Source organism: Pagrus pagrus, assembly GCF_965226575.1.
Source record: "Pagrus pagrus genome assembly, chromosome: 16".
NCBI classification, from domain to species: Eukaryota; Metazoa; Chordata; class Actinopteri; order Spariformes; family Sparidae; genus Pagrus; species Pagrus pagrus.
Genome location: NC_140200.1, coordinates 7,022,316 through 7,047,912, shown reverse-complemented (window position 1 = coordinate 7,047,912; position 25,597 = coordinate 7,022,316). Strand labels below are relative to the sequence as shown.

The following is a 25,597-nucleotide window of genomic DNA, read 5'->3' as shown; positions in this document are numbered from 1 at the left end:
TTTGCAGTGTAGAGTTTCCACAATTACTCCAGTTGTTTCACGGCTACGTTAGGATAGTGACCAGGGGAAACAATACCTCTTCCTGTTTTGGTTACGCAATGGTAGACCAGCTTCTTTTGTGCCGTAATTTGACCTTAATTTCTCGGGGAAAAATCCAGGTCAGTGACAGGCCACATAGCATAGTCAGAGCGAGCCTTATAGGGAATCAGTCTATAGGCAGATGGTGTCATTTCTTCTACAGCTATTACATTGTGCACTAACTAATTACTTCAGAATGATAAGTTAAAGCAAAAAATGTGTCTATTGCCAGTTTAAGTAGAGTGGTCTTTATTTCCAGGCTATGACAGTAGTAAAGAACAAAGAAACAGAGTTGATTTGAGGCAGGTGGACTTTAAATTCAGCCGGCTACTTTGTTTTATTGATTTTTGATTCTATTTAAACATTTTTGAGTCCAGTCCGGGTACAAAACTACACAAAACTATGCAGCAGGCGCTGGTTTGGAGAGGTAACCGTGACCACCGAGCAGAACAGCACAGGAGTTGAGAGTGATTTCGACTGAACATTTGGAGGAACAGAAACCCCCTTGATTGAATGCCTGCTAATGAGTAAAGTAACTAATGCTCTGAGTAATGTTTGAGAGGAATACTTTGTACTTTTACTTATTTTAATACCAGTAGCTTAATTGTTACTGAGTTCACTTTCCGACACTAGTTTCATGGCACACTATTTGGGAACTGCTGCTCTATATGGGTGTGTTTGTTTGTTTGTGTGTGTGCACGCTCCGCTGAGAGCTTATGTCCTGCCAAGTAGAGAGTGGCGAGTCTTCCTCAGTGTTTAACAAATGTTAGCAAAATAACTGATGAAAAAACACATTAGGGAATTGCATTGATTGCACGGAGAGGGGACGTCCGGAGTACTTTGTGAAACATCATAAAACACTGCTGGGAGCTACTTAACGGCTGCATAGTTGGCTTCAAGTCCACTTGAAACACTGCATTTTCCACATACCACATAAACGTTTATTGGCTTAATGAACAAACAAATTGATTAATGAATTATCCTTATCTACACTGCACTTTTAACACCACAGCCATCTCTAAGATGCATTGCAAACACACTAAAACAGGCAAAGTTACACTCCTATGTCATATAAGGAAAATGAATGCTTTTCCTTGCCTCATACTGTAATTTCACACTTCAGCATGTTCTTGAACTCTTGAATTTTTTACAGTTGATAGATTATGAAGACTAACATCAGCTGCCCCGAATCATAATAGCTATTTACAGACAGTGTGGGCCTGCCACTGGCTGACCTAGCTGGCTACTGGTTGGTTACTCCATATCCATATCCATGTGGAAAGCCTTGTACCACGCTGGTGTATCTATTATTCATCACTTTTGCAGCATTTTCTGAATGACTGCAGCATACAAGATGATATGAAATGTACTGAATATAAATGTGAAACTGCTCACAATCTCCTCATACGTCTCTATATTCCCTTGCCCTTCACCCCGGGATACCCATCTTCACTCTTATCCGTCTATCGCCCGTCATAATTCATACATAACCTTGAAATTGACCTCATTTTAACTATGAATATTGATATATTTGTTTTCTATTCTCTGAGGATGTCTCTCCCCGAAAAATATAAATATAAATACCATGACAGATCTCATAAATAACATATACACGCAGTAGCAGGCAGCAGCTGCCCGCTGTTCGACGACCATTATTCAAGCTATGATGACGAGAGGAGGGAGGTGGAGCCTAGAGCCCCCCCCCCTCCACACACACACACACACACACACACACACACACACACACACACACACACACACACAGCAGTGTCTGCTGTCTCCTCATATATACCGCTCCCTTTTCCTCTTCCACACACTTGCTACACTCGCAAGCAGCCTCACTCCGTCTCTGTCTTGAATACACACAGTGCTTACTCAACACACCCGTTCTCCTCTGTCCCCTTTCAGCTACACACACTCTCTCTCTCGCACACACACACACACACACACACACACACACACACACACACACACACACACACACACACACACATATATAAACACATAGAGACACTTTCTATCTTATTCATATCCCTCCTCCGCTTTCCCCACCTCACATTAAACAAATTACTCTTTTTCTCTTTCTGTCTCCTACACACACAGCTCTCCCATTCTCCTTCTCTCCCTCTCCCTCTCTCTCGCTCTCTCTCTCTCTCTCCCTCCCTCCCTCTCTCTCTCTCCCTCTCTCTCTCCCTCTCCCTCTCTCTCTCTGACACACACACACACACCCCTCCTCCCTGTGTCAGTGCAAAGTAGAGCGAGAGCGAGGAGCCACTCGTTCATTTTTTTCATCGTCTGCTGACTTGCTCGGTCTTCTCCGGGCTGCACGGAGGCAAAGGGAGGGTTTATGTGTTTTTTGTTGCCTCCATCCTCACCGGGTCGGTTTGTCCTTCGAGGAGGGGGGGGAGAAAGAGAGTGACAAAGAAGAGGGAGAGACAGGGAGATAAAGAGTGGGAGAGACGGTGGCAGAAGCAGGACTCTCGCTCTATCCGTCTGTCTTAGAGGGGGGAGAGGGGCAACATCAGGGAGAGGTGACCAGGAGGAGAGAGGGAAGGAGGCGCCATGGGTCAACTGTGCTGCTTCCCGTTCTCCCAAGCGGAGGAGAAAATCAGTAAGTGTCTCCTGCTCCTGTCTTCATGCGTGGGTGTGTGTTGTAGGAGAAACCAGTTGGATTGATGTAGTCAGTGGTGCTGTCTATTTGGGAGGGACTGTATGCATGTTGTATAGTGTGTTTGTGTGTGTGTGTGTCGCTTTGTGTCAGCTGTCTGCATCAATGATCGCCTGTGACCTACAGACGGGCAAGGAGTATTTGTGTTAGAGTGTGACCATGCAGTTCTCTTTGTGTGCAGGATGCTGTAGTATATGTGTGTGTATTTGTAGACTAACGGTCGTATTCCAGTCAGATAATTAATCTCCTATTGCTCAGAGGCTCTTGCTGGCTTATGATTTATTAGCTTCTGCCACAAGTTGAAGTAGTTGTCTTGTTATTAGTTACTGGAAAAGTCTCCCTACGGTGCTCCTTCTGCAAATATTAACTGTCACTTCTAAATTTAAAGTGTGTTCTTCAACCTTTTACTGATGGATGCCTCCAGACATTCAAAACTTAAAGATGCTCTCTAGCGCCGACGGATAAATCTTGTGATAAATGCATTGCAAAAGTCTGACTGAGATTCGATTAAGTCACACAAAACTTTGACCCATCCGAAAGATCCCTGGATAGGTGGGCTGTGCATTCACAGCATTGGGCCAATCAGATGAAGCCCTAGCGAGACGTCAGCTAACCTCAAGGTTAGCTAGCCTGATGGTGGGTAGGATGACATAAGGATGGTTGATGATGATAAGACTTCATTGATGCCTCACCGGGGAAATACACTTGTTACAAAAGGTCACAAATCATTAGCAGAGGGGAAAACTTTAAATTGAATGATGGATGGAAAAAAAAGAAACAAGCAAAGCATGGCAAAATAGAATAATATAAAAACACATAATAATAATAAGATTACACACTTATTCACTTTTCACTTACAGATCTGACCAAGCCTACCAAGCCTTTTATAAGAACATTATAAACCATGCATTGTTTACAGACAGTTTATGATCGCTAAGTTGCAGGTTTCTTCTTCGCTGCCTTTTTGATTCATTGCTAGGCTTCTTTTGCACATTACTGGCACCAACTCGTTGATCAGCACAGTGGCGTGAAACCTGTGGCAGGTTGTGACGCACACACACACTTCCCTGTGTGCGCAATAAAATGATAATAAACTCACAAAATCATTACTCTGTAGCGCCACTAGTGGTCAGTAACTCCATCAGTGCTCTTTAAAGAAAACTGATTAATGGAGAATGAAACAAAGCGTGTTGCAAAGTAACTTTTTTCATTTTTTTAGTTTAGTGTCTTAGCTGGTTACTAGTGTGATAAAGTAGTAATTTCTTTATTTGTAGTAATTATTTTTGGCGTACTTGTTTCATACGTGTAGGATTGGAGAACCACTTCCACTTGCTTTATAAGCTCCTGCTGTGTTGCCTCATACACTGAATGGCCTTAAAGCTGTGAGATCCCCCCTTCACGATTGGCCCTCCAAACCTCAGATTTAAAGTGAGCTCGAAGAAACTTTCCACCTTGAACAGATGAAAGTAAAAACAGTCTACTGGTGCGTGTAAATCATTCAGCACAGTGAAGCTCAGGCATTCAAGGGAAATGGCAATTAGCAAAACACATTTTTAAGTGTAGAGGGATTTTGTAATGTTTTACCAACAGCTCCTCGCGGATTATCTCACCACATTCCTTTTTATACACGACCATGTGGCACAGATCAGCCAGACTTCTCCACAACCGCAACCTTTTTCCCCCGATGACTGTTGTTTTATGCCTGTCTAACGCGTTTTGTTACACAACATAAACGGTCAGTTAAAGGGTGATTAAGATAGATGCATAAATTATCAAAGTGAAGGCACACATTTACCACAAGAAAACTGGCTGCTCTGCCTCAGCTCATACCAGATGAAATGAGCTCTAGAGGATAATTACTGATGCAGCTTTGTGGTTTGATTACAGCTTTAAGCAGCGATTTCTCTCTCATTGTTCTGTAGAAGCCGTACTGAGGGTTAATTTGGGTTTTGGGTGAATGTCCAATTCAGTTTGGTGGTAGTGCACGTTGATGGAGTAGAACTATTCTTCCTACTCTGTTATTACTCGGTTACTACTCTGATATTATAGTAAAAAGATACACAATCTCTTTAGAGAGGATGATTAATTGTACTCGCATCCGTAAGTGTAAGTTCACACAATTTAAGGATGTTAATTACGAGCCACTGATCCTATTATCGCAGTATCAGGCTGACAAGTTGGCTGCTGCTGCTGTTTTTAAGGAGTGTGATATAGATTAGCTGTGGGGAGAAGGAAGGCTTCAGTCGATAGAGATAGGCTTCAGAGTTTTCCCTGTAGTGTTTGGAGGAGTAAATGCGATTAGTCACTTGTTTGTCACAGTTTCCATTCTAGTGCAAGACATTGAAAATTATTTTATTTAAGAAAATTCCAACTACTGCAACTACCAGGAAACTAGCAAACTACAACTTGTATTTTTTCTGTTAATTAAAGGTAGAAAAGTACATGATCGTGTCATCACCGCTGCTAACCTGCGGGTTAGATTAATGATTAAACGGAGATACAAGGTAATAAAATAAGCCAATGATTTGCTGCCTGTAAAGGTTGTTTTTGTGTATATCAGATCTTCGTCTTGCTGTCATAAATTCAGACTTTGACACGAGCTGAAATGGCAGTTCTGAAACAAAGGTGGTGTGCAGCACTGTACCGGTAAAGAAAATATCAAACTGACTGTATCTGCTCTCTTCCTGCTCCTCTCTGTGGTTCTTCCTCCCTCCTGTGTTTTCCCCCCATGTGTCCCTTTCTTTCTCTCCCTCTCTCTCTCTCCCCGCTTGCAGCTGCATTGCTATAAACAGTCGAGCCACTGTGCCCTACTTCTGAGCGGAGAGAGATGGAGGGAGAAAGGGGGGAAAGAGTGATGCAGGGAATGAAGACTAATGAGGAGAAAAGGAGGGAATGGGCTTAAAGAGAAAATGTGATATTGAGACAAAGGGGGGAGCCGAGGAGTGGAGAAGGGAGGCGGACAAAGAGGGGGAGTGTGTGTAGGTCAGATGCTACCCCTGTGATGTGATGACAGTCGCCCTCGTGAGCGCAGCAGGACTCGTGCATTTGTGTGCGCTCTGTGTGTGTGTGTGTGTGTGAATTCAACCATGACCAATATGACAAGGTGTCACACCGCGGTGTTTGCAGTCACAGCCGGTGAAAAACATACTGTCGCACACAAACAGGAGCCCGATATGCAAACACACAAACACAAAAATCCACAGAATGATTTTATTATTATGAAACTGATATTTTAAGACATATGGGTTAATCATGGCAGCAACAAAATCTATGAGAGACACTTTCATGCATTGAAAATATGAATTTTTTATAGTAAAAGTAGCTGTTTATGCTTTTACTGTAAAAGTTCTGAGCCTGGAGTTCTGTACCAGTACACAGCATTGCCTTTTTCCAGTACTTTACTCTCCGTGGAATAACACTTTTTTTTTTCCAGTTGTAAAAATAAGCCCAGACATTTTGGACGCAGCCACTGGCTCAATCTCAGCAAACCCTTGTCAAAATACTAAGCTAGCGTCAACCAAGACCCTGTCCCGTTATCACCAACGACAACTTATGCAGCTAGCTAATTATTTACCTGAAGATGTCCATGCCTCCATTAAAAGTTTTGCCAGCTGCCAACATTAGCTGTGGCTGCTGCAGGGGAGGGAGTTTATGTGTGCTGTTTAATTTTGGTAACTGTCACTGCAACAAAAGTTGCTTCAAAGCAAATTAATTGATGACAGGAAAGCAAAAGGAACTTGGCTGCTATAGGAAAACAATATTGAATATTAAAAACAATTTTTTTTGTAGTAGTATGACAATGTAGTTAAAGATTAGATGGCGGCTGTGGGATTCTGATGTTAGGCTGCAGTTAATCATTATCATGGAATTTTTCATTATTATGGAATCATGTGTTGATTTATTTTTTTTTTAAGATCAATAGTTGTAAAAATGTCCATCACAGGTTCTGAAAACCCAAGATGACATCTTCATATAAGTTGTCTTGTCCAACTAACAGTCCAGAAATCCAAAGATATCCCAATTAAGATGATATGAAACACATCAGAGCAGCAAATCCACACATTCGAGAAGCCAAAACCAAAGAGTATTTGCCACTTTTGTGTGATTAAACAGCTGTAACATCTGTTTTAAAAATCGCTGCTGATGGATTTGATTTACTGTGAATTGGCTCAATATTTAATTTCTCCTAACGGTTGAGTTATTTGGAAGAACATAAAGCGCTTTATAAATGCCCACGTGAGGGTGTGATCGCCATTAAAATCGAATCAGTTTCCACCAAATTGAATTGAAATCTGAGCTCTTCCTGAGATTTCTTGCCAACTATCAGAAAAACATAGTTAATACATCATAATTATTCTGTTCCATCGTGAAGCTGCTTAAACAGTCGAGTCATTAAACTGTTTTGTAATGAGCAGCTGTCTTCTCGCTCCCTGTCTGCTTCTCTTTGAGAGGTCTTGATTGTTTATGCCACCTCATTTATTGTTGAACACTCCTCATATTTTTCCAGTGAGTAGGTTCACAGTCCACTGAGCAAATTTTTATTTTTAAGTAGTTATCAGTCTGTGCCAATGTGCATGGATAGCGTGCCCTCTCCTTAAACGAATGTAAGCAAACAGCACCACTCCTTTTACACCACTGGTTCATGCTTAATCTTTATCCGCATCCTTATCGTGGTGTATTTTCCCCCTCCTAATAACAATCAGATAAGGCAGCTTTGCCCCTGACAGAGTGACACAGCTTGCGGGGAATAAGCCTGAATGAAAGGTGGCTCACCCTCTGGTTAGCCACCGCGTGAGCTTCTCACCTGCATTAACAACGTAGCAACACAACAGCAATGACCTTGGTCACACGAGAAAGATGGTTTCCTTTTTAGCTGTCAAGGTTTGCACGGCTGTTGTGTCACAAAATGGAAAATTGTTAAAGGATTCTGTTGGTATTTCGTGAGAGGCTCACAAATACACAGAGAAGGCAGAGAGAGAGAGATCGGTGCACAAAGAAAGGGAGTGCTGGCAAAGGCAGCCGAGACCACATGTGAGGAAGAGGGGGAGAAAGATGAGAACGGAACAGGGAGGAGGAAGAGGAGGAGGCGATAAGGAGGGAGCAGAGCGAGGGGAAGAGATGCATGCAGCACTGCTTAATTCATCCTTTTTTCTCTCCCATTCATTCCTCTCTGCCAAGTTCTCTTCTTTCACTCTGGTGCCTCCTCTCTGTGTTAATTCTTTCTCGTTGCATTACCCCGCAGTCTCTTTTCCTAAGAAATGTCCAAACACCCAAATATTCTCGTTCTTTGTTCACGCTCTCAGATTCCAGAGGTCTGCGTCCGTGTAAGTGTTAGTCTGACAGCCGACCACAGCTCGGTGAGCTCGGTTCACTAAGCAGAAAAAGCCAAACCTGAACACTGACCGACTTTTTTGGCCATGAGGGAATGAGGGACTAAGATTTTGTTAAGTGAAGACGAATGAAAAATGATCTTTGTCTGCTTTTTTAGGGTGCAATCAATGAGCTCACTCCTTCTGTGCTTTGTCTCCCCACTGATTGATTGTGCCAGGGTCTGACTGGACCACAGCCAGTGTCTCTGCACGGCCGGACACAGTTCGAGCTAGACGTGTTTCAGACTGAGGCCAGACACAGCCAGAGTACATAATAAAGCTGCAGTAGGTAGAATTTATGTGTTCAAGTAATACTAATAAGCCAGTTTGGTATCGAGGATCAGGCGCGGACACAGGGGCGATGCTAAGAGGAAGAGGCATGTGACCCCTTGTGTTGCTTTGATTCTCTGATTACAAAACCACAGTATATCGCATTTAGTCACAGTGGTGCTGAGCTGAGAGAGCAGAGTCATGCCTTGTTATGGCTCTGTGAGGTTGTAAGGTTTTGTAGGTTGTGATCCTTAAGTGCTGTGAGACCAGGCTAGAGGACCACAAGGTGTCAAATCAAAGCACAGTGTATGTTTTTTTTTTTTTTTTAGCCCATTGTCCTTTCGCACTAGAAAGGCGGGGCTGTTTATTTGATCAGCCGTCAAGCAGCGTTCACAGGCGACACATCTGTCCAGCTGCACACCTTTAATGTCTGCATCCACATTCAGACCTCGTAAGATATGAGATCCTGTGCCACAGTTTTTGTCTTGAATTATTAACAGAAGAAATGCTTAATTTTAGCTGTTCTAGCAGCTTGGTTGGTTGGAAATGTTGGTCAGTCGGTCAACCACTTTCATCCAGACTGAAGTATTTCAAAAGCTTTAAAATGGCTAGCATTGACATTTTGTATATACATTCATGGTCCCGAGGATGAATCTGATTGACCTCTGTGATCCCCTGAAAACTCCTAGTCCCACCGTGAGGGTGACATTTTCAGTGACACATCTTGATAACTATTGGATGAATTTCCATGAATATTTTAAACTCATTTATGGTCCCCAGAGGATGAATCATGATGACTTTGGTGATCTTCTGATTTTAATTGTCAAGCTATCATGAGCGCTTTTTTTTCTTTTTTAGTCAAATATCTTGATAACTATTGGATGAATTGCCATGAAATATTGTGAGGACATTCATGGTCCCCAGAGGATGAATCCTGGCGTTTCTGGTGATCCTCTGACTTCCCCTGTAGCACCTGCTGTGGCTTTGAACAGCCTCACAAAGCAGTCAGCACAGCTGTAGACTGTTAGTCCTTTTTCCTTATAAATATTAAAATATCTTGTACTTTGCATGTCATTGAACAATTGGACATTGCACGTTGGGATAATCAGACTGCACTAGCATTCATTCCTTCTCTGAAATCACCTTAAAGTAAACTGCATTCACAAATTAGATGAGACTTTCTTGGTTCCTCACTGGGTAAATTCACTTGTTACATCATCTCATGAGTCAAGAACAGAGGGAAGAGGTGTTTGAATAATAGATATAAAAAATTTTTAAAAAAAGCACAAAAACATGCCACACGTGAAGACCAAAGTGACAGATATATTTAAGACTATTTCATTTTTTTTGTCTCGCTTTGTCTTGTTCCATCTTTGACTGTTTTGTGTTATGTTCAGGTAAAAACTTAACTAATTCACCCAGCAGTTGACATTATTGCCAAATCAGTGACTCTGTTGTTTCTCTGTCAGTATTATATTAAGGCAGACTATCAGGTCGCACATCACCCTCTTAAGCTTTTTCACGTCCAGCCAGTCAGTCCCTCCTTAAGTCATCGTCACCCTCGTTGTATAATTTTGAAGGCTTGAGTGTGTGAATAGGGCTTTGATGGTGTTCATCGTCCCGCTATGGAGAAATTCATCAGCCATGAAATTGTCCATCAGTGCTGTGGTGGAGGAAAACAGACTCGCACGCTCGTGAGCACCAGCACCCTGAATCCCCATTGTTCTGCCACAGGGAGAGATTGCCAGGAATGTAATTATTGTCCTGTGTTGTAGAAATCAAGAAATGCAGGAAAATGGGTCACAATTCAGGAAATGTTTTATGACGACAGGTTCATTACGGGGCTTCAGAATTGTTGCTCCTCCTGTGGGAGTCTTTTTTTCTGTCATATTTAAGATGCATATGGGTTTGGTGCAGTTGTGGCTTTAGTGCCCTGCTTCAAAAGGCCATTTGATGAGGGCAGTTGGCCCTGTAGGTCAATCAGCCATTCTTCAGTTCAGGGTTGTACATCTTTTATTCCTGATCTCATGAGGTTGCTTTCTTTTAGTTATGTAATGTTAATTCATAACAGCTTATCCTTAGGATGTCTGTGGCCTGAATGTAGGCTATACAGCCTGAGTACCAATGTGTTGAACAGAGCTGCAGTCAGTACAGTGTCTCAAGTCTGAGAGAGTCTCTGGTATTTCCTCAGGAAACTGCCCCACCATCACTTCTCTTTACCCTCCCTGTTGTGCAGCTTCTAGATACCCCTACTGTCCTCGTCTTTAAGGGTCTGTTCTTCCTCATTCCTCCTCCTCCTCTCTCCTCAAATACATCCTCGCCCTCATTGTTCATGTTCCTTCTCATTTCTTCGAACCACCATTTAGGAAGTCTTCATGTTGCACAAAATACGCCCTCTTCTTCCTTGCATCACATGCCCCACTGGAGTCTTCCTCCTCCTCTTTCTCCCCCTTTTCCCCCAGTCTTGCCTCCTCCTCCTCCTCTTCATCAGCCCATTGCTCTCTCTAATCCTTTATCCTTTTTCCTCCTACCAGCTATGCTGCAATCATTTTCTGAGTTAATTTTCTGCCTGAACCCCCTACTAGAGCTTTCAGGAAATCAGCTCATTTGAAGTGAGAAGAAATTAGTTATAGCAGCAGATTATTAGCCTGGATGTAAACATAATCAGTTAGGCTGCTGTATCAACTGAATTTGATTCAGGTCTTTAATGGGATTATCACGGTTCCTCTTGGTACTGCATGTAGACGTGAAGTGCTTGCGTATGTGTAGCAGTTGAAACAGAATATAATAAAGTGCTCCCTCCATCATGGAAAGTATTGAAAGTGGCCGACTAAAAATTTTGGCAGACTTCAGCAAAATGTCAGCACGGATCCAACCAGGAAGTGGGCTCTATTAGTTATCTGGAGGGAAGGAGTTGCTATAGAACAAGATAAATAAGTGTGTAAGGGGGTTTGAAGTAACTGTGTTAAAAGGTTCGTACATGGCACCGAATAAATCTCAGCAGAGCAGTGCCCAGGAGAGAGAGCACAGCCAAGTAAAGCAGAGCAGAGCGGTGACGCTGGGAGTGAAGTAAAAACAAGGCAGATGCACAGTAGTCGTCACTTGACATTGTGCAGACTCACAGCTCGCTGACAGTACAGTCATAATCCCAAACACAGCGTCTGTACACCAACAACCTTTCAACCTTGTTTTGCTCGTGTGAGTGACTTCAAATCCTGGACACATTAGAGACAAAGACAAGGAACAAAGTGGAAGGAGAAAATAACAGGTTTACCGCCAAGGTAACAGCTCTGGCGCCTTGAGCTAAATGTTAAAGCACTCACAATGACAATGCTAACATTTGAACGACGTGTACTTTGGTAAAGAGCTTTTCATTTGTTCAATTATTGTGATAGAATTAGGACTGCAACTAATGTTAATGCATTTGCGGTTATGCTAGCATCTCTTTAACATTGCATTGCTTTAAGCTAAGTGCTAAAGTCAGCATGCTAACATGCTCTCATCATGATTGTTGCCAGTATTGCCCAGTGGTCACTCATTGTATTGCCATGGAAAATTCTCCTGCAGTCCAAAGGCATCAAAATAGAAAGTCTATAGGCTGAGCAGGAAACTGTGGCTGTGGCCAGTGGGTGAAAATCTGCTGTGCTTATTCAGTGGGCCACATAACCAGGAAGTAGACCCGCAAGCTAGAAACATTTTTAGCCAGGTGAGCAGTTCTCACAGGGCTGATTGATCACAATGTTTGGGTTCACTGACAAGTTTTTAAAGGTACAATATGTAAGAATTGACCACCTGCTGAATTCATACCCACTCGCCGATAATCTGTCTACCCCTACTTGTTATATTTTTCTTTTATAATAATCGCAAGTTTTATGCCCTTAATGCTGCGAAAGTTTTTCCCAGTGGAATCGAACATGCGTTGATGTTTTTCAACATTTTTTATCGAAGTTAGAAATTCCATTATTGTGACAACACTTAAACATCTAGGTGATAAGTCAAGGAAATAAGAAAGATGGCAATGAAATACCAACCTGGCATTGTACATATATTGCTGTTGGACAGTGGACAGCATATGCTGTTCTAATCTCATTTCCACTACAGGTTTAACCCACTGACTTTAAAGACAAAAAAAATAGGTTTAACCATAATCAACTAATTGGCTTGGTTTCCGCCATATGGGCTTAGAGGTTTATTCTGACTGTATATGAATTAACATCACTGTGCAAGAGGCAGACCCTGAGTTTAGTGTAAAAACATACTGAAGAAGTGAGTCCATGTGACAGTTCTGCAACTTTAAATCTGTTTTTTGTCATTTTTCATCGAAATCTCCCAACTGCTTATAAATTTTAATGCTGAGGGATTCCAGCCTGCTCACAACATTTGTTCCGCCGGTTTCTGCTTTTCCTTTACTTACATTTTACAGCTTTTTAGACGCAAAATTATGTCAGTGCACGGAGGGAGAAATCAAAAGGGATGTTTTGGAAACAGATTTATCTTGAGATGTTGCAGCCAATAAAAAAAAAAAAGGGAAAGATGATCCTGAAAGAGAGAGTCAGTGCGGCAAAGAAGACAGATACAGAGAGAAGGACAAAACGGTTTAGCAAGAAGGGAAGAAAGTCAAACAGATGTGAGAGAAGAGGACACTTGGAGATGAGAGGTAGGGAAGCCTGCCAAAACAGAGAGAACGATGGAAGTCAGTACAACCTCCTGTGTTGTTAAAAGTTGAAGTGCCTGTCTGGTCCTTGTCCTGTCACCATGACAACACTGCCAGCAAGAAAAAGTAGAGAGAAAGAGTAGGGGGGGGGGGGGGGGACAAGGGTTTAGATAGAGTGAGAGAGTGAGTGGTTTGAAAAAGTAAAGACAGAAAGAGGTTTGAGGGAGTGATTCAAGCTTTGAGAAACGATTGCCATTTCTAGTGTGTGTGAGAGTGTGTGTGAGATGGTGCTGAACATGTGTACTTGTGTGTGTGAGGCTGAGATAAGTTTACAGAGCGATATCCTTGTGTCTGTCAGCCTTTGGAGTCGGTCTACACACAGAGCGAGAGGCTTATCTGTGTCCCTGGTACTGCGTGTGTGTACCAGGTCCAGAGGGCAGCTTTACTGCTGTCATAAAAGCCTTTAATTTGAAAGAGTAGGCAGATAAAAACTCTTTCTCACACACCTATTTAAAAGACACAGACAACGCCATGGTATGTTTTTACATCGGGTCAAAAACACAAGCTAATAGTCTCTGGATTCTCTCATAATGGCAGCAGGAACGCAGAGGAGACACAATGAGGGATTTAGTCTTCATATGTTGTTAATCTTCCCATCTTAAAATCATCCAACAGTTCATTTCACTGATCTGAAACACATTCAGACATTTGTTCTTGTTCTGCAAAGTTATTTTTACAGATTTGTGTAATAAATTGTGTTGTCAGGCGATCTCGGCCAAGTGCACACCTGGGCCCTGTTTTTATAATATTTGTCATATTGCCAAAAGCAGCACGACTCTGCAGTCAGTGAATTTCGGATAACAGCATTTCTTCAGAATATTTGTGCATCCATTTTAGTCCTCATGCAGCCCAGAGGTCCAAACCTAATCTTTAAAATCACTGCTGGCTGGCACCAGAAGTGTCTCCCTTGTGTTCGCAGACAAAGAGGCTTTTATGTACTGTACCGCTTCGGGAGTGTGTGAAGTCCACGAGACGGCAAAATATCTCTTGTTTTCTTTTCCTTTTTTTTTTTTATGTGTGTCTTCATTTAATATTTCTTTGTGCTTGTGTTGCAGATTTGGTTCAGAACCCACTCCATGCCAAACGCTCAAGTATGTGTTCCTCCTAATATGTTTACAATCAGAGTCAGGAAAGGTTAATTTAAAACCTGATCTACATCTGATCACAGGCTAAAATTGTGCTGTAATTGTGGTGTAATCCTTCAGAACAATCATTCGTAATCAGTAATAATTACTTTCAGCCACCTCTGGGTTACTGTGATTACATTGATTACAAAATAGCACATAATTTGTCTTTATCAGAGATCACCTGGGGCATTTAACGTAATCACTTATATTTCCAGAATGAATAATCAGTTTTTACTCTTCATTGCACTGATGTTTTACTCAACAGCATTTCCTTTCAGACGATCATATTTCTCATCAATACTCATTTGACATCCCTCATCAGGTGAAATTCAGTTAAGCCTAAATGATCCAATCTTGTCTGAGCAGGACAGGAAGTGATTAAAGAGACTGTCCATTATCCGTGCAGCCTGTGCTTAATGGCCTCCTGTCACCGCACATCCTCACACCTCACCACTGTCGTTTCCATGAGCAAGGCGTCCTTCATAGCTGAGGGTTCAAAGGCTTTCTTGTCATATCTAGACCTAAACAAGTTCACTGTTGCCCCTTTTACACAGAGATTTGGACACAAACACAAATGAAGCAGTGCCATTTTATACAGCTTGCTGACGTTGCAGAACCTAGAGAGGCGTGACGTGACGTACAACAGCACCAGCGTGTAGCGTGATGTATAAAATTTGCAAACGATGCCGGTTTAATCTCGTCATTTGAATTTATTTCCTGTTTTTGATTTCACTGCTGCTAGCTGTTTTTTAAATCCCCCGGTTGTGGGTCGCACACAAAACACATCATCAAAACGTCAAACCCCTTTCCCTCCCTGCCGGTTACTCTTTCACACAGACTTCGCCTCTGCAGCTCTGCTACTACCTCCGCGAGCAGATCAGGTGGAAAAAAACTGTCCCCCAGTTCTGCCTCTGTAACTTTATCCCAGACGATGATGCGGAGTGACGATGCAATATTCCCACCTTGAAAATGCGGTGAAAAGGGGCTTATGTCTCTACCTAGTACAGACATTTAGCCTAATTACAGATATATACTGGAAATTAATACTTTCACTTACGTCACTCATACATACTCAGGTAGACGATTACAAAGAACAGTAAAAAAATGTGCGCAAAAGAGAACAACGTGTGCAGATACTTTATCTGTGAGCTTTTGTCTGCAGTCCTAAATGTTGTGAATGCAACTGCATTACCTTCTGATTTGTGCCTTTGACATGTTTTGGTAATGATATACAAATATTTTATTACAGACGTTCCTCCGTTTTTGCTGTAATAGCTTCCTCCACCACACAATGAGTTATGTGTAAAGAAAGTGTAAATCATGCAAACAGGGTTCAGACACTTTAGTCTGCGGTGTGGAGAACCCTGTGTTCACTATTGTGTGTTTATTTTGAAAACTAAGCTACATTTATCCTGACAGCATTCACACAGATGGACCAAGAGACTCCACACCACAATGTAACCAGAATATATCCTGATGTTTGCTTTAAATATTTTGCATAGTGGACCTTCAAATTGCCACCCACCAGAGAGCAGATAAAGAAATCTTGTTCCCTTGATAAAAGGAAATTGTTCTGTGCGATCACCAGCTGATTGCACAGGTTGGTTACAGAGACCAGGAGCCAATCATAAATAATGAGCCGCATGCAGTCTGCCGTCTTTTGGGCAAATTGTGAGAGGCTCACGCTATGTCCACGTCCCCAACTGGTATTTAACAATTGTAGAGATTTGTGGCTGCATGTCTGTGAAGACTGCTGCATAGACCATAAAGAGTCTGTAAAATGGCTGAGTCACATTGTCGGGCCTATTTACACCTGGCATGAACATGCAACCTGTGTCTGGATACCCTCTCATGATAAAAAAATACATGTTATTGCAGTTCTGTACTGTATGTGCACTAGGAAACACATTATGATCCGAGTGTAATGGGATCGACCAGACCACATCTGGAGATGGTCAGGCTCTGCATTGTGATCGTATCTCAGCCAGATGTAAAAGCAATCTGGACCATATGACCAAAGGCTTAAAGGAACAGTCATTGTCCACTCACCCCAATGCTGATGAAATGTTGGGTGATGTTTCATAGTCTGTAAAACATTTCTGGAGCCTCACAGCAAAACGACATTCTCTTAAACAACTGAAGCAGAAGGAGCCTTGTTTGAAAAAAACAAAAAAAAAAAACATAAATTGGCTCCACAGAACTTGTCCAGCTTAATCCAAGTCTCCAGTACCCCAAAGATACCAAATTAATTTGTAAAGCAGATATTTACACCGTCGACTTGTGGCTCAAGGAGTCACTTCAGACGGGGTGCATGCAAATACTTTTAGATTAGCAGCTAAAGTAAAGATTTCGGATCTCTTTTTTTTTTCTTCTTCTTCTTCTTTTTTTTCTGTTGGTTTTTTTTACATTTTAAGACAAGTCCCCATCTACCTCAGTTGTTTAGGAGAATGATGCAATGCTGTTTTCCTGTGAAGCTCTCAAAATGTTTTGTGGACTTCACCTTCAGTAGACGCTGATGCAATTTCAATTTTCAACTGAATTTACGGTTTGATAAGCTGCTAGCTTGAGGTGCCAGGTGCAACCCGCAAATAGCAGGAGAGGCTAAAAAGTGTGCGCTGGCATCAACTCATTTAAGAATGAATGACGCTCAGGCTTCCCTCTACCTGGGACGAGTCCTCTAGCTCCACTTAACTAATCTGCGTATAAAGATCTGATTACAATGTGGGCAGAATCGAGATAATGTAAATGCCGGATTAATACCAGATGTAAATCCAAAGGAATGGATGTCATTATCCAGATAGTGTGTCCAGATAAATGTTAATACCAGGTATAAATGGGGGCCGAGATTTAAACGACTGTGAAATTATCCGATAGTGCCGGAAGCGCCGGTTTCACTTGGCTCAGCTCCATTAGGATTGGCCAACATCCTCAGAGCACCAAATACTCCTACTTCCTACCGTTTACTGAGGAAGCTAAATGTAGAATAATATTCAGTACTGCAGTCCTGAGGGCAAAAATACCTCATCAAAGAGCAGTCAGAGGTGTGAGTCACTCAAACTGACAGACAGGCCGCAGGTAATCGAATAGCATCTCAGTGCAGCAGCAGCAGCACAGCTTCACTGAAAGCACAACTCAATAAGACATGAGTTACATGCAGAAAAACAGAACATCATGTTCGGTTCAAATCAATTCAGCAAAAGTAACAAAGTGAAGCTGATGTGAACACATGGTGCAGCCATAATTGGATGAGTGAAGAGTGTACATATGCCATCTGGTCTGGCAAAGTCTGGTTGCTGTTTTTCAGGCTGTTCTCAGGCTGAATGTTTGGCATAAATAACACGCCGTGGATACATGAGGCATGGTGAAATGCTGTAGCAACGTGCATGTTGTACAATGTAGTCCTTGGCCTGTATAGTAGACCTCAGCCTACCAGAACAACTGGAGGATAAAGGGGGTATAAACAATAAAATGTCCCCAGCATGGATGTACCAAAAATCAATAATCAGTGCTTGATGCTGATGTAGCAGGTCGCCAGGGATCTCTGCAGAGGATATTCATACCTAGTAGTAGCTTAAAGTTGCATTTTACCAGTATTAAACCAGTTCTCTCCAAAATCCAAAATGCATATTTTTCCTCTTACCTGTAGCGCCATTTATCCATCTAGATTGTTCTGGTGTAAGTTGCCGAGTGCTGAAGAGATGTCTGCCTTCTCTCAAATATCATGGAACTGGAGGGCACTCAGCTTGTAGAGCTCAGTGTCAAAAAATGAAATGCATTTTTAAAAAATTCAACGTCATAGTCTCTTTTCAGAAATCATGACCCAATTACTCAAGAGAATCTAAAGACCTTGTCCGTGGGTAGATGCACGCTTCCGACTGCACAGTGATTTGTTTGGTAGAAGAAAATAATTGTAGTTCATATATGAAGCTGCTCTCAACAAGTCTGTTGATTATCTTGAGGAACTGGGCCATGATTTCTGTAAAGAGACATTGTTGTTTTTTTCATGTATTTCTTTTGGCACTTTGAGCACAAGCCGAGCGCAATCTAGTTCCATGATATTCAAGAGAAGGCAGATATCTCCACGGCTGATCCCTCCAAAACTCTGCAACTCACGCCAAAACACTGAATGGATAATTAACTCTACAGGTAAGAGGTCAATGGGTATTTTTGGTTTGGGGGTGATGTGTGCTTTTGATACATAAATAAACACGCAAGCTGAGCTGCACCTCGTCATATTTAATATGTATGGGTACGCTGATATAAGAAGTTGAACAAAAAGACAACTCACACAATGCTGAACAAGAGCAAATTTGCTCGATGCGTCACTTCTTTGGCGCATTAAATAATTTGGATATTGGAGCCCTGCAGTGTGTGAGCTGCCTTTTTGTTTCAGCACCTGCCCTTCTTGGCTTTGATGTGCGCTTTCTTTTAAGCTGACATGAGAGTCAGTTTGACAATAGAGACATTTTGTGTCTCAAAGGTGCCCTGTGGCGTTTACATTCAGTGTTACTCATCAAAATGCATTGTGTGTCGTTACACCCATTAATGTTTATGTGCATTGCTTTGTGTACCGGCGTGTTAATCCCTCCTGCGGATGAGTGGAATAGTATTAAACTATTGGCTGAACTGTGTAACACATGCCATGAATAATCAAAACCCAGACCCACTCATAAAAACATTACTTCTTCTCAGTTAAATCTTAACAGGACACCTTTAAAGATATAATACGTAATATTTCCGCATTAAATGTGTAAAAACGACTTAACATTTATTATATATTTTAAGTAGTGTACTTCCATGATCCCATTTTAATTTGAGGTAATGTGAGTTTTATCCTGTCGCCATAACTTCCTGGTTAAACATCAGATGATACATCAGAGAGTGAAGAAGGAAGTCGGCGAACATTACATAAAATAACGTGAATAAAACTTTAAAACATTACTCCCGTCATGCACATTTCCGCCCGAGTCATGATGGTTGTTTATCAATGAAGACAGCAGCTTCCATCATCCCGGGCGTCGTCACAACGTCATCAAACTACGTCTTGTTTTCATTGCTTTGATTGAGAGATTGTTTAGTATGAAAAGACATTATTCTTTATGATTCTGACATCAGCAACCCTCTACCATCCTCATTCACTGTCTTGCTCCTACTGCATGTCTTTTTCTATAATGAATAATAGAGCACCATTGTGCTTTCAAATCTAAACAAACCTATGGGCCCAGTGGGAGTGTGTGATATAGAAGATCAGCCTGGGGATTTTACTCTTGGCCTTGATAATCAAATGCTGTGGTGGTTATAGTGTGTTTTTTGAACCACTGCAGTAATCTTTGGGTGAATGAATCTCTGGATGCTTCAGTGATTTTCTATTACAGCTTAGTGCAAGCTGTCTATCTTACAGCCTGCCTAACTGTCTTTCTACATGAATTATCGACTGTCTCCACGTCTTATTTCTTTATGGCCGTCTGACTCCTATCTCATGGTCTCTCTGTCTGCCATTTTGTCTCTTTTAAAAGCAGAACCACCAGTGTGGTACAGAGCTCTGCTTGTTACATTAGTTCACTTTTCAGTCGCTTCAGGGGGTTGACTGAATTCAAAACGCATGTATAGAAGCGCTGAGAATGGTGTTCGACTCATCTCTTATCAACTGTCACATCTTATCTATTGTCGTCGCATCCAATCTATTGTTGCTGATTCAGTCTGTGATGAGTGAGTGAAGACTCATTTGTTGTTGTCTGACTGGTAGTTATTTTAAGTATTTAAATCATCCCTGGGACCATATGATAAGACACCCAAACACCACAGGAGGCTTCGTGTTACAATCATATTCATTGTGGAGTTTATTGGCTTTGAATGTCACTATTGTTAAGATTTTGAATATGTCACTCATGTAATAAAACAACAGAGTAGACAACCAGCTTGAGGCACAAACACAGCGGGAAATCCACAGCTTGATGATGGGTTATAAATTTAAAATGAATATTATATTGATCGAAATGGATTGCTGTTGAAGGTGCAATAAATGAGAGATGAGATTTATTGTTCCATAAAGTTATAACAATGTGTGTCTTGAACAAGAATAAATAAATCTTCTTGTGTACCGCAGTATTTAAGAAGAATATTACATATAAATAATCCTACAGTATCTTACTATTCATATAACTACAGGCATATTGCATAATTTATTTTAAAGCTGCACTAATTAGTATTTGTTTATTAACAATGGAAAGAATAACAAGCTGTAATAATGTGAGAGGTGTCGCTTGTAGTGATGAATCAAAGCCTTTCTTTTCTTTTCGGCAGCAAGCATGGTCTAATGGAGGAAAATCAACCTCACAGTAATCCAGGGTTTGTTTTGATGAACTGACAAAAGGGATTCAAGAAGATTAATTTGAATTAAGGAAAAGAACGGCTAAAAGTCAGGAACCAAAAACAACGAAGTGGATCAAAGTTGGGCATCAATGTGTGTTAGTGATAATGTGTTTTTGTGAATGAATATGATTGCGTATACAATGATATGCTTTTGTTGTGCTTGTCCTACCCAGGTGGGCGTCGTCGGTCTGAGCCCGACGAGGCGGAGCTGCTGAGGGTCAGCAGGCGATTGGTCGAGGATGCTGTCAATCGCGCATTGCAACAATACAAACAGGAAACACTTCAAAATGGGGGCGGGCCTAACGCCACGGCAGTGCAGCCCCCTGGAAACACTGAGGAAAGCGCAACAAAGACGGACACTACAGCTAACTCCACTACAGACAACAGGAAGTGACATCATCGGACTGAGGCACAGAGACTGAAAAACCAGCCGCCCAGACAACATCAGCCAGGCCTGGCTAACCAGGAGAAGAGTCAGTAAGCCCTGGGCACAAAGCCTGAACCAGCCAACCAGTCAGCCTAGTTTGCTGACGAGCTAACCCAGCCAGCCAACCAAGATGGCTAGCCTGTGATGCTAGCTCCCTGCCCAACCGACCTAGCTTGACACAGTGCTAGTTAAATAGATAATGTAGCTTGAGTTCAGTGCTAAGTGACCGTCCCAACAGGCCAGCTAGCTAAGCCTGTCAGTTAACTTACTAACTCTGGTGTCCTACGTCTAACAAGCAAGGATCATCACTCAGCTGTGGGTCTGTCTCTGCACATTAACCCAGAAAAGTTATGTCCAGCACTCCTCTAGAGACACGTGCACATTTAGGGTTCACTTTGAGCTGTCTCCCAAAAACTGCCCTTTTTAGAATAAGATAAATCATGTTTTGTAGACAGTTTGGTTCACTGTCACCTGCACATCAAATGGGACTTGATATCCTAAATTTCCCTGTTTTCTCCTTAACTTCAGTGTTTCAGATGAAGAATTTTCTTTTTTAATTTTATCACACATTTCTCAAAAGATCACTCATCTACTCATCTTTGTGGCTGAAAGGGATGTGTGAAAAGAGCTGGTTTGACTGACACACTCTGAGCTGTGACTGGATTCTTCGGACTTAAGTGTGACATGTTGAAGTTGGACTCTGGAAGTTTTTTGTTTAAGTATTTTGCAGCGAGTCCTAGGCTCAAAGCACTTTCTATGTGATTTCAGGAAAATGATCGTCTTGAAACTTTCAGCATTTAATTTAACTTTTTACTCAAGATACCAAACTGCATTTTTATCTTTGTTCTGAGCTGTTGATAGAAAGTGATCTGGCCCCAGCTATGCTTCACGTATCATATGTGTCCACCATGTATACCATGCGTGTCCTGTCCAGGCAGCACTAAGACAATCATCAGTTTAAGCTAAATTCAGTTATAAGCTCTGAATTCATATTTTCAAACATAAACTCATTGACACCAGCTTTTCCAAACCTAATCTGGACTCCTCTGTTGGGTTCACAAACACTATGGGAGCAAACAAACTGGTGTCCCTCTGTCACAATAATTTATGTGCACTAAGTTTACAAAACATATCCGGTGAATTTGAGATACTTAACTCAACATGGTAGGTCGATTGCCAATGACTCCCAAAATGACATACGTGATCGTCCCCACAACTACACGAAAACTATGACATATGACTTTTGCGAGTACCAGCAACAGGAGAACAGGGCCGCACCTTCGTCATCATGTGGTTAAAAGTGCAATATGTTTCAAAATGAGTTTTAAACATTAAAAGTAACCAAAATCATCATCAACAGAATGTGAAGAAACAACAGTTTGTACTGTGTTTAAGAGATACTGACTGAAGTTAGCATGCTTACCAGCTAGCCTGTGACCTGAAAACCGGTCGAAAGCTCCTGTGCTAGCAGTGTAAGCACCAACACTCCCCTGGTTGTGCGGCTAACTGCACAGCTAACTGAACTAACAAGCTAACGGTGGCTTAAGTCATGGATGCAGTAAAAGAATAGAGTTAGCAGGTACTCTGGTGAAATGCTGCCCCTGTTTGTTATGATGAATTCAAGGTGGCCAACTCTTACGTATTGCACCTTTACCGTTGTGATACGGTCGCAGTTTGGTTAGGTCTAGGCACAAAAGAGATCATGGTTTAGGCTGAAACAAGTAAGCTATGTTAGTAACGTAAAACATATGTTACATACGTGACGTAGTTTAAGTACGTTATGCAGGTAAAAATAACTCATCGATAACTTTAGGTTACCCGAACAGTGGTCTCCTGAATGAAGGTCCTGTGCTGGTTTGGCCCGACCACGTCGTTTTGAAGACTCTGTGTCATCACCTGAGTTCCTCCTTTACTCCCCTCATTATTACTACGGCCACTAGAGGTCGCCACCGAACAATAAACGTAGAATAAAGCTGTTTTTCTGGTGACGAAATTAAATCACACTCCTAAAATACACTACGAGTTTCCAAGAATGCATTTTAACTCCATTAATGCCAAAATCTTGATTAATGACTTAGACACAGGCATTTACTCACTCCACTTCCTGCCTGATCATATATAAATGTCTTTTTTTTTTTTATTCTCATACCACCTCCTTTTTTTTTTAAATGAAGCAGCAGCAGAGCGCGCGCACACACACACACACACACACACACACACATGATCCATTCATGAATTGTTTGGGTTAAAGTCTATAAATCAGGCTGTGGCCTGGCTGTTTGAAGCTCAGTGTTTATTGGTTGTATTTATGCTGATCGGAGCAGCTTTTATTCTGTATCACTATCCACGTGAGAGCAGTTCCTCAGATGCTGACATGGGGGAGGTTAACTCAGACAATCGCTGCTGTCAGCTGAAAACCCTCCGGCTCTTAATTTCAGTGTCTTCCATCCATTTTGTCTTGTTTTTTTTCTTCTTCTGTTAAACTTGAAAATAAATTTGGCCTTTTCCATGCTCTGCATTTGACTCCAGCGCTCATGTGAAATTGGGGGAGGTTGTCTGAATTTGAAAAACTTGACTTCCTGGAGATGAGGTTTTCCACTGACAGCAAGATGATGATGATGTTGGTGATGATACAGCTATGATGAAGGCAAACTGTGTTATTTTATCCTTTTAACTATTATTTATGATGCTTTTCTGTTGCAGCAGAACGGCTTCTCTGTTAAAGAAATGAGTTTCATGTGAAAAAAAAATGAAGATATTTTATTTTGAAGCAAGAAAAGGAGCTTTCAGTTTGCATTCAAAGGCGACAAAAGCACAAATCTGAATTTGTTGTTTTTTTTTTCTTTTTACTTTTTTGGTTTCTCTTTTTAAAAAGCAGGTGAATATATACATGCTGTTAAATCAAACCACCTCTGTTCAAAGTGGCCTTAAGTCACTAAAAACAAATTGATGTGATTTTTATGTTTTTCTGTGTGCTTAAGGGGACAATAAGTAACATTTCTTAGCCAATGTGGGTGATGAAGGCTCAACTGCCAAAGTCTTAAAAGTCAACCTTCAGGCTAAAGAGTCCAGCGTTAAACAAAGTTCGTCTTATTTCTGTTTTAAGGTGAATCTGTGTATGTGAACACAGAAACTGAGACTCAGATGATTTTCATTTCCCTCCGGTGTGAACAGGTGCGAGCTGTAAAACGTGCTCTCATCCCTGTGAAATCCACTTAAGTCCTGTCACTGTGGGCTCTTTGAAACGTCAATAACAAAGGTGAATTCTGTCTTAAGGTGGACTTTGAACGTTTTCGTTTTGATCTTTTATTGTCACCGGATCCTTAATCTCCTTAAAACCCCCTTTAATACACAAGTTGTCCTGGTGGCCTGTATGGTTACTCTGTTCATCTGTCTCTGAGTGTGTGTGTGTGTATGTGTGACTGTAGGATGTTTGATCAGTGGTTCCCCTGAGAAATGTCTTGTCTCTATCAATCATGGCAACTCGGAGCTGTGTGTGTGTGTGTGTGTGTGTGTGTGTGTGTGTGTGTGTGTGTGTGTGTGTGTGTGTGTGTGTGTGTGTGTGTGTGTGTCTGTGTGTGTCTGTGTGTGGGTGGGTGTGTGAACATCTCTACAAATTTGTCTTCTCTGTTTGTCCTTGTGTATGTCTGAATGCGCGGATGTGTTGTTTGTATTGTGTTGTATATATTGTCCTGCCATATTTGAACAATAAAACAGGATATGAGATTCAAAACCAATATACTTATCTTCTTCTCCTGATTTCAGTGTGTGTGTGTGTGTGTGTGTGTGTGCAAAGTGACCGTGTTGGCTCTATTGATTTGGGGCGTTGTCAGAAGTGTTATTGTGGATTTTTTGTGGACGCATTTCTCTCAAAATATCACTTCAATTTTGGGGGAAATCGCAAAAATACATGTTATTGCCGTCAAAGATGAACTGTTTTATAAGCAACTACAATTCAGAGTACTTTAATGCCAAAGTCAGAGAGGCTGATCATCCTGTTCTGTAACAAAACTCCTCAAATAAAGAGCATCCGCTCTATTGAAACCCACAGCTCCTCTTTAAAAGGGTCAGAACATTTTTTAAAAAATGAGCTAACATCAGTTTTGACATTATGTGAAAGATAAGATGTACTGAATTGCAGAGACTCTACTGAAGATAGCATGCTAACCAGCTAGCCCCAGCCTGTCGGGTTTCATACCGGCTACTCTGTATCTCAAGAGGTGGAAGTCCAATAGCCTCCCTAGTTTAAGCTGGAAACTCACAAAGTGTCAGGAAATGATATATCTTTACACCTATTTTCCTGTCTAAACGGAAAAATCGACCATAAACTGAACAATTCAAGCTTCCCTCTTTTACCGAACTGAGGCGAGCCTGATGGCCACAATCACCTCTGGTTTGATTGAAGTGCGATGTGAAAATATTCCAGCTCTACAAATTGTTTTCTCCTGCTGCAGATACCCGACTCTCTCTCTCTCTCGCTACTCTTCAGCTGCACACCACTCCCGCTGACATCAACTCGGCAACTCGTGTACCAAAATTTTGTCCGACTTTCGGAGTTGTTGCTCCGGCTTG

At 41.6% G+C, this 25,597-nt stretch overlaps 1 protein-coding gene across 5 annotated transcripts in view; it reads left to right on the top strand.

Moving 5' to 3' along the window:
• akap7 (A-kinase anchoring protein 7) overlaps positions 1-24,762 on the top strand; it is a 51,835-nt gene extending 27,073 nt beyond the window's left edge. For 3 of the 5 annotated variants that reach the window (XM_084377547.1, XM_084377544.1, XM_084377543.1), the window contains 2 exons: positions 14,155-14,190; positions 20,772-24,762. In XM_084377547.1, the coding sequence (XP_084233673.1) occupies positions 14,155-14,190; positions 20,772-20,992 (257 nt within the window). In that variant the 3' untranslated portion in view covers positions 20,993-24,762. Of the gene's footprint in view, positions 1-8,294; positions 8,401-14,154; positions 14,191-20,771 lie in introns of all 5 variants that reach the window. The other 2 variants (XM_084377546.1, XM_084377545.1) reach the window with 2 other exon arrangements.
• The last annotated feature ends 835 nt before the right edge of the window (positions 24,763-25,597 follow it).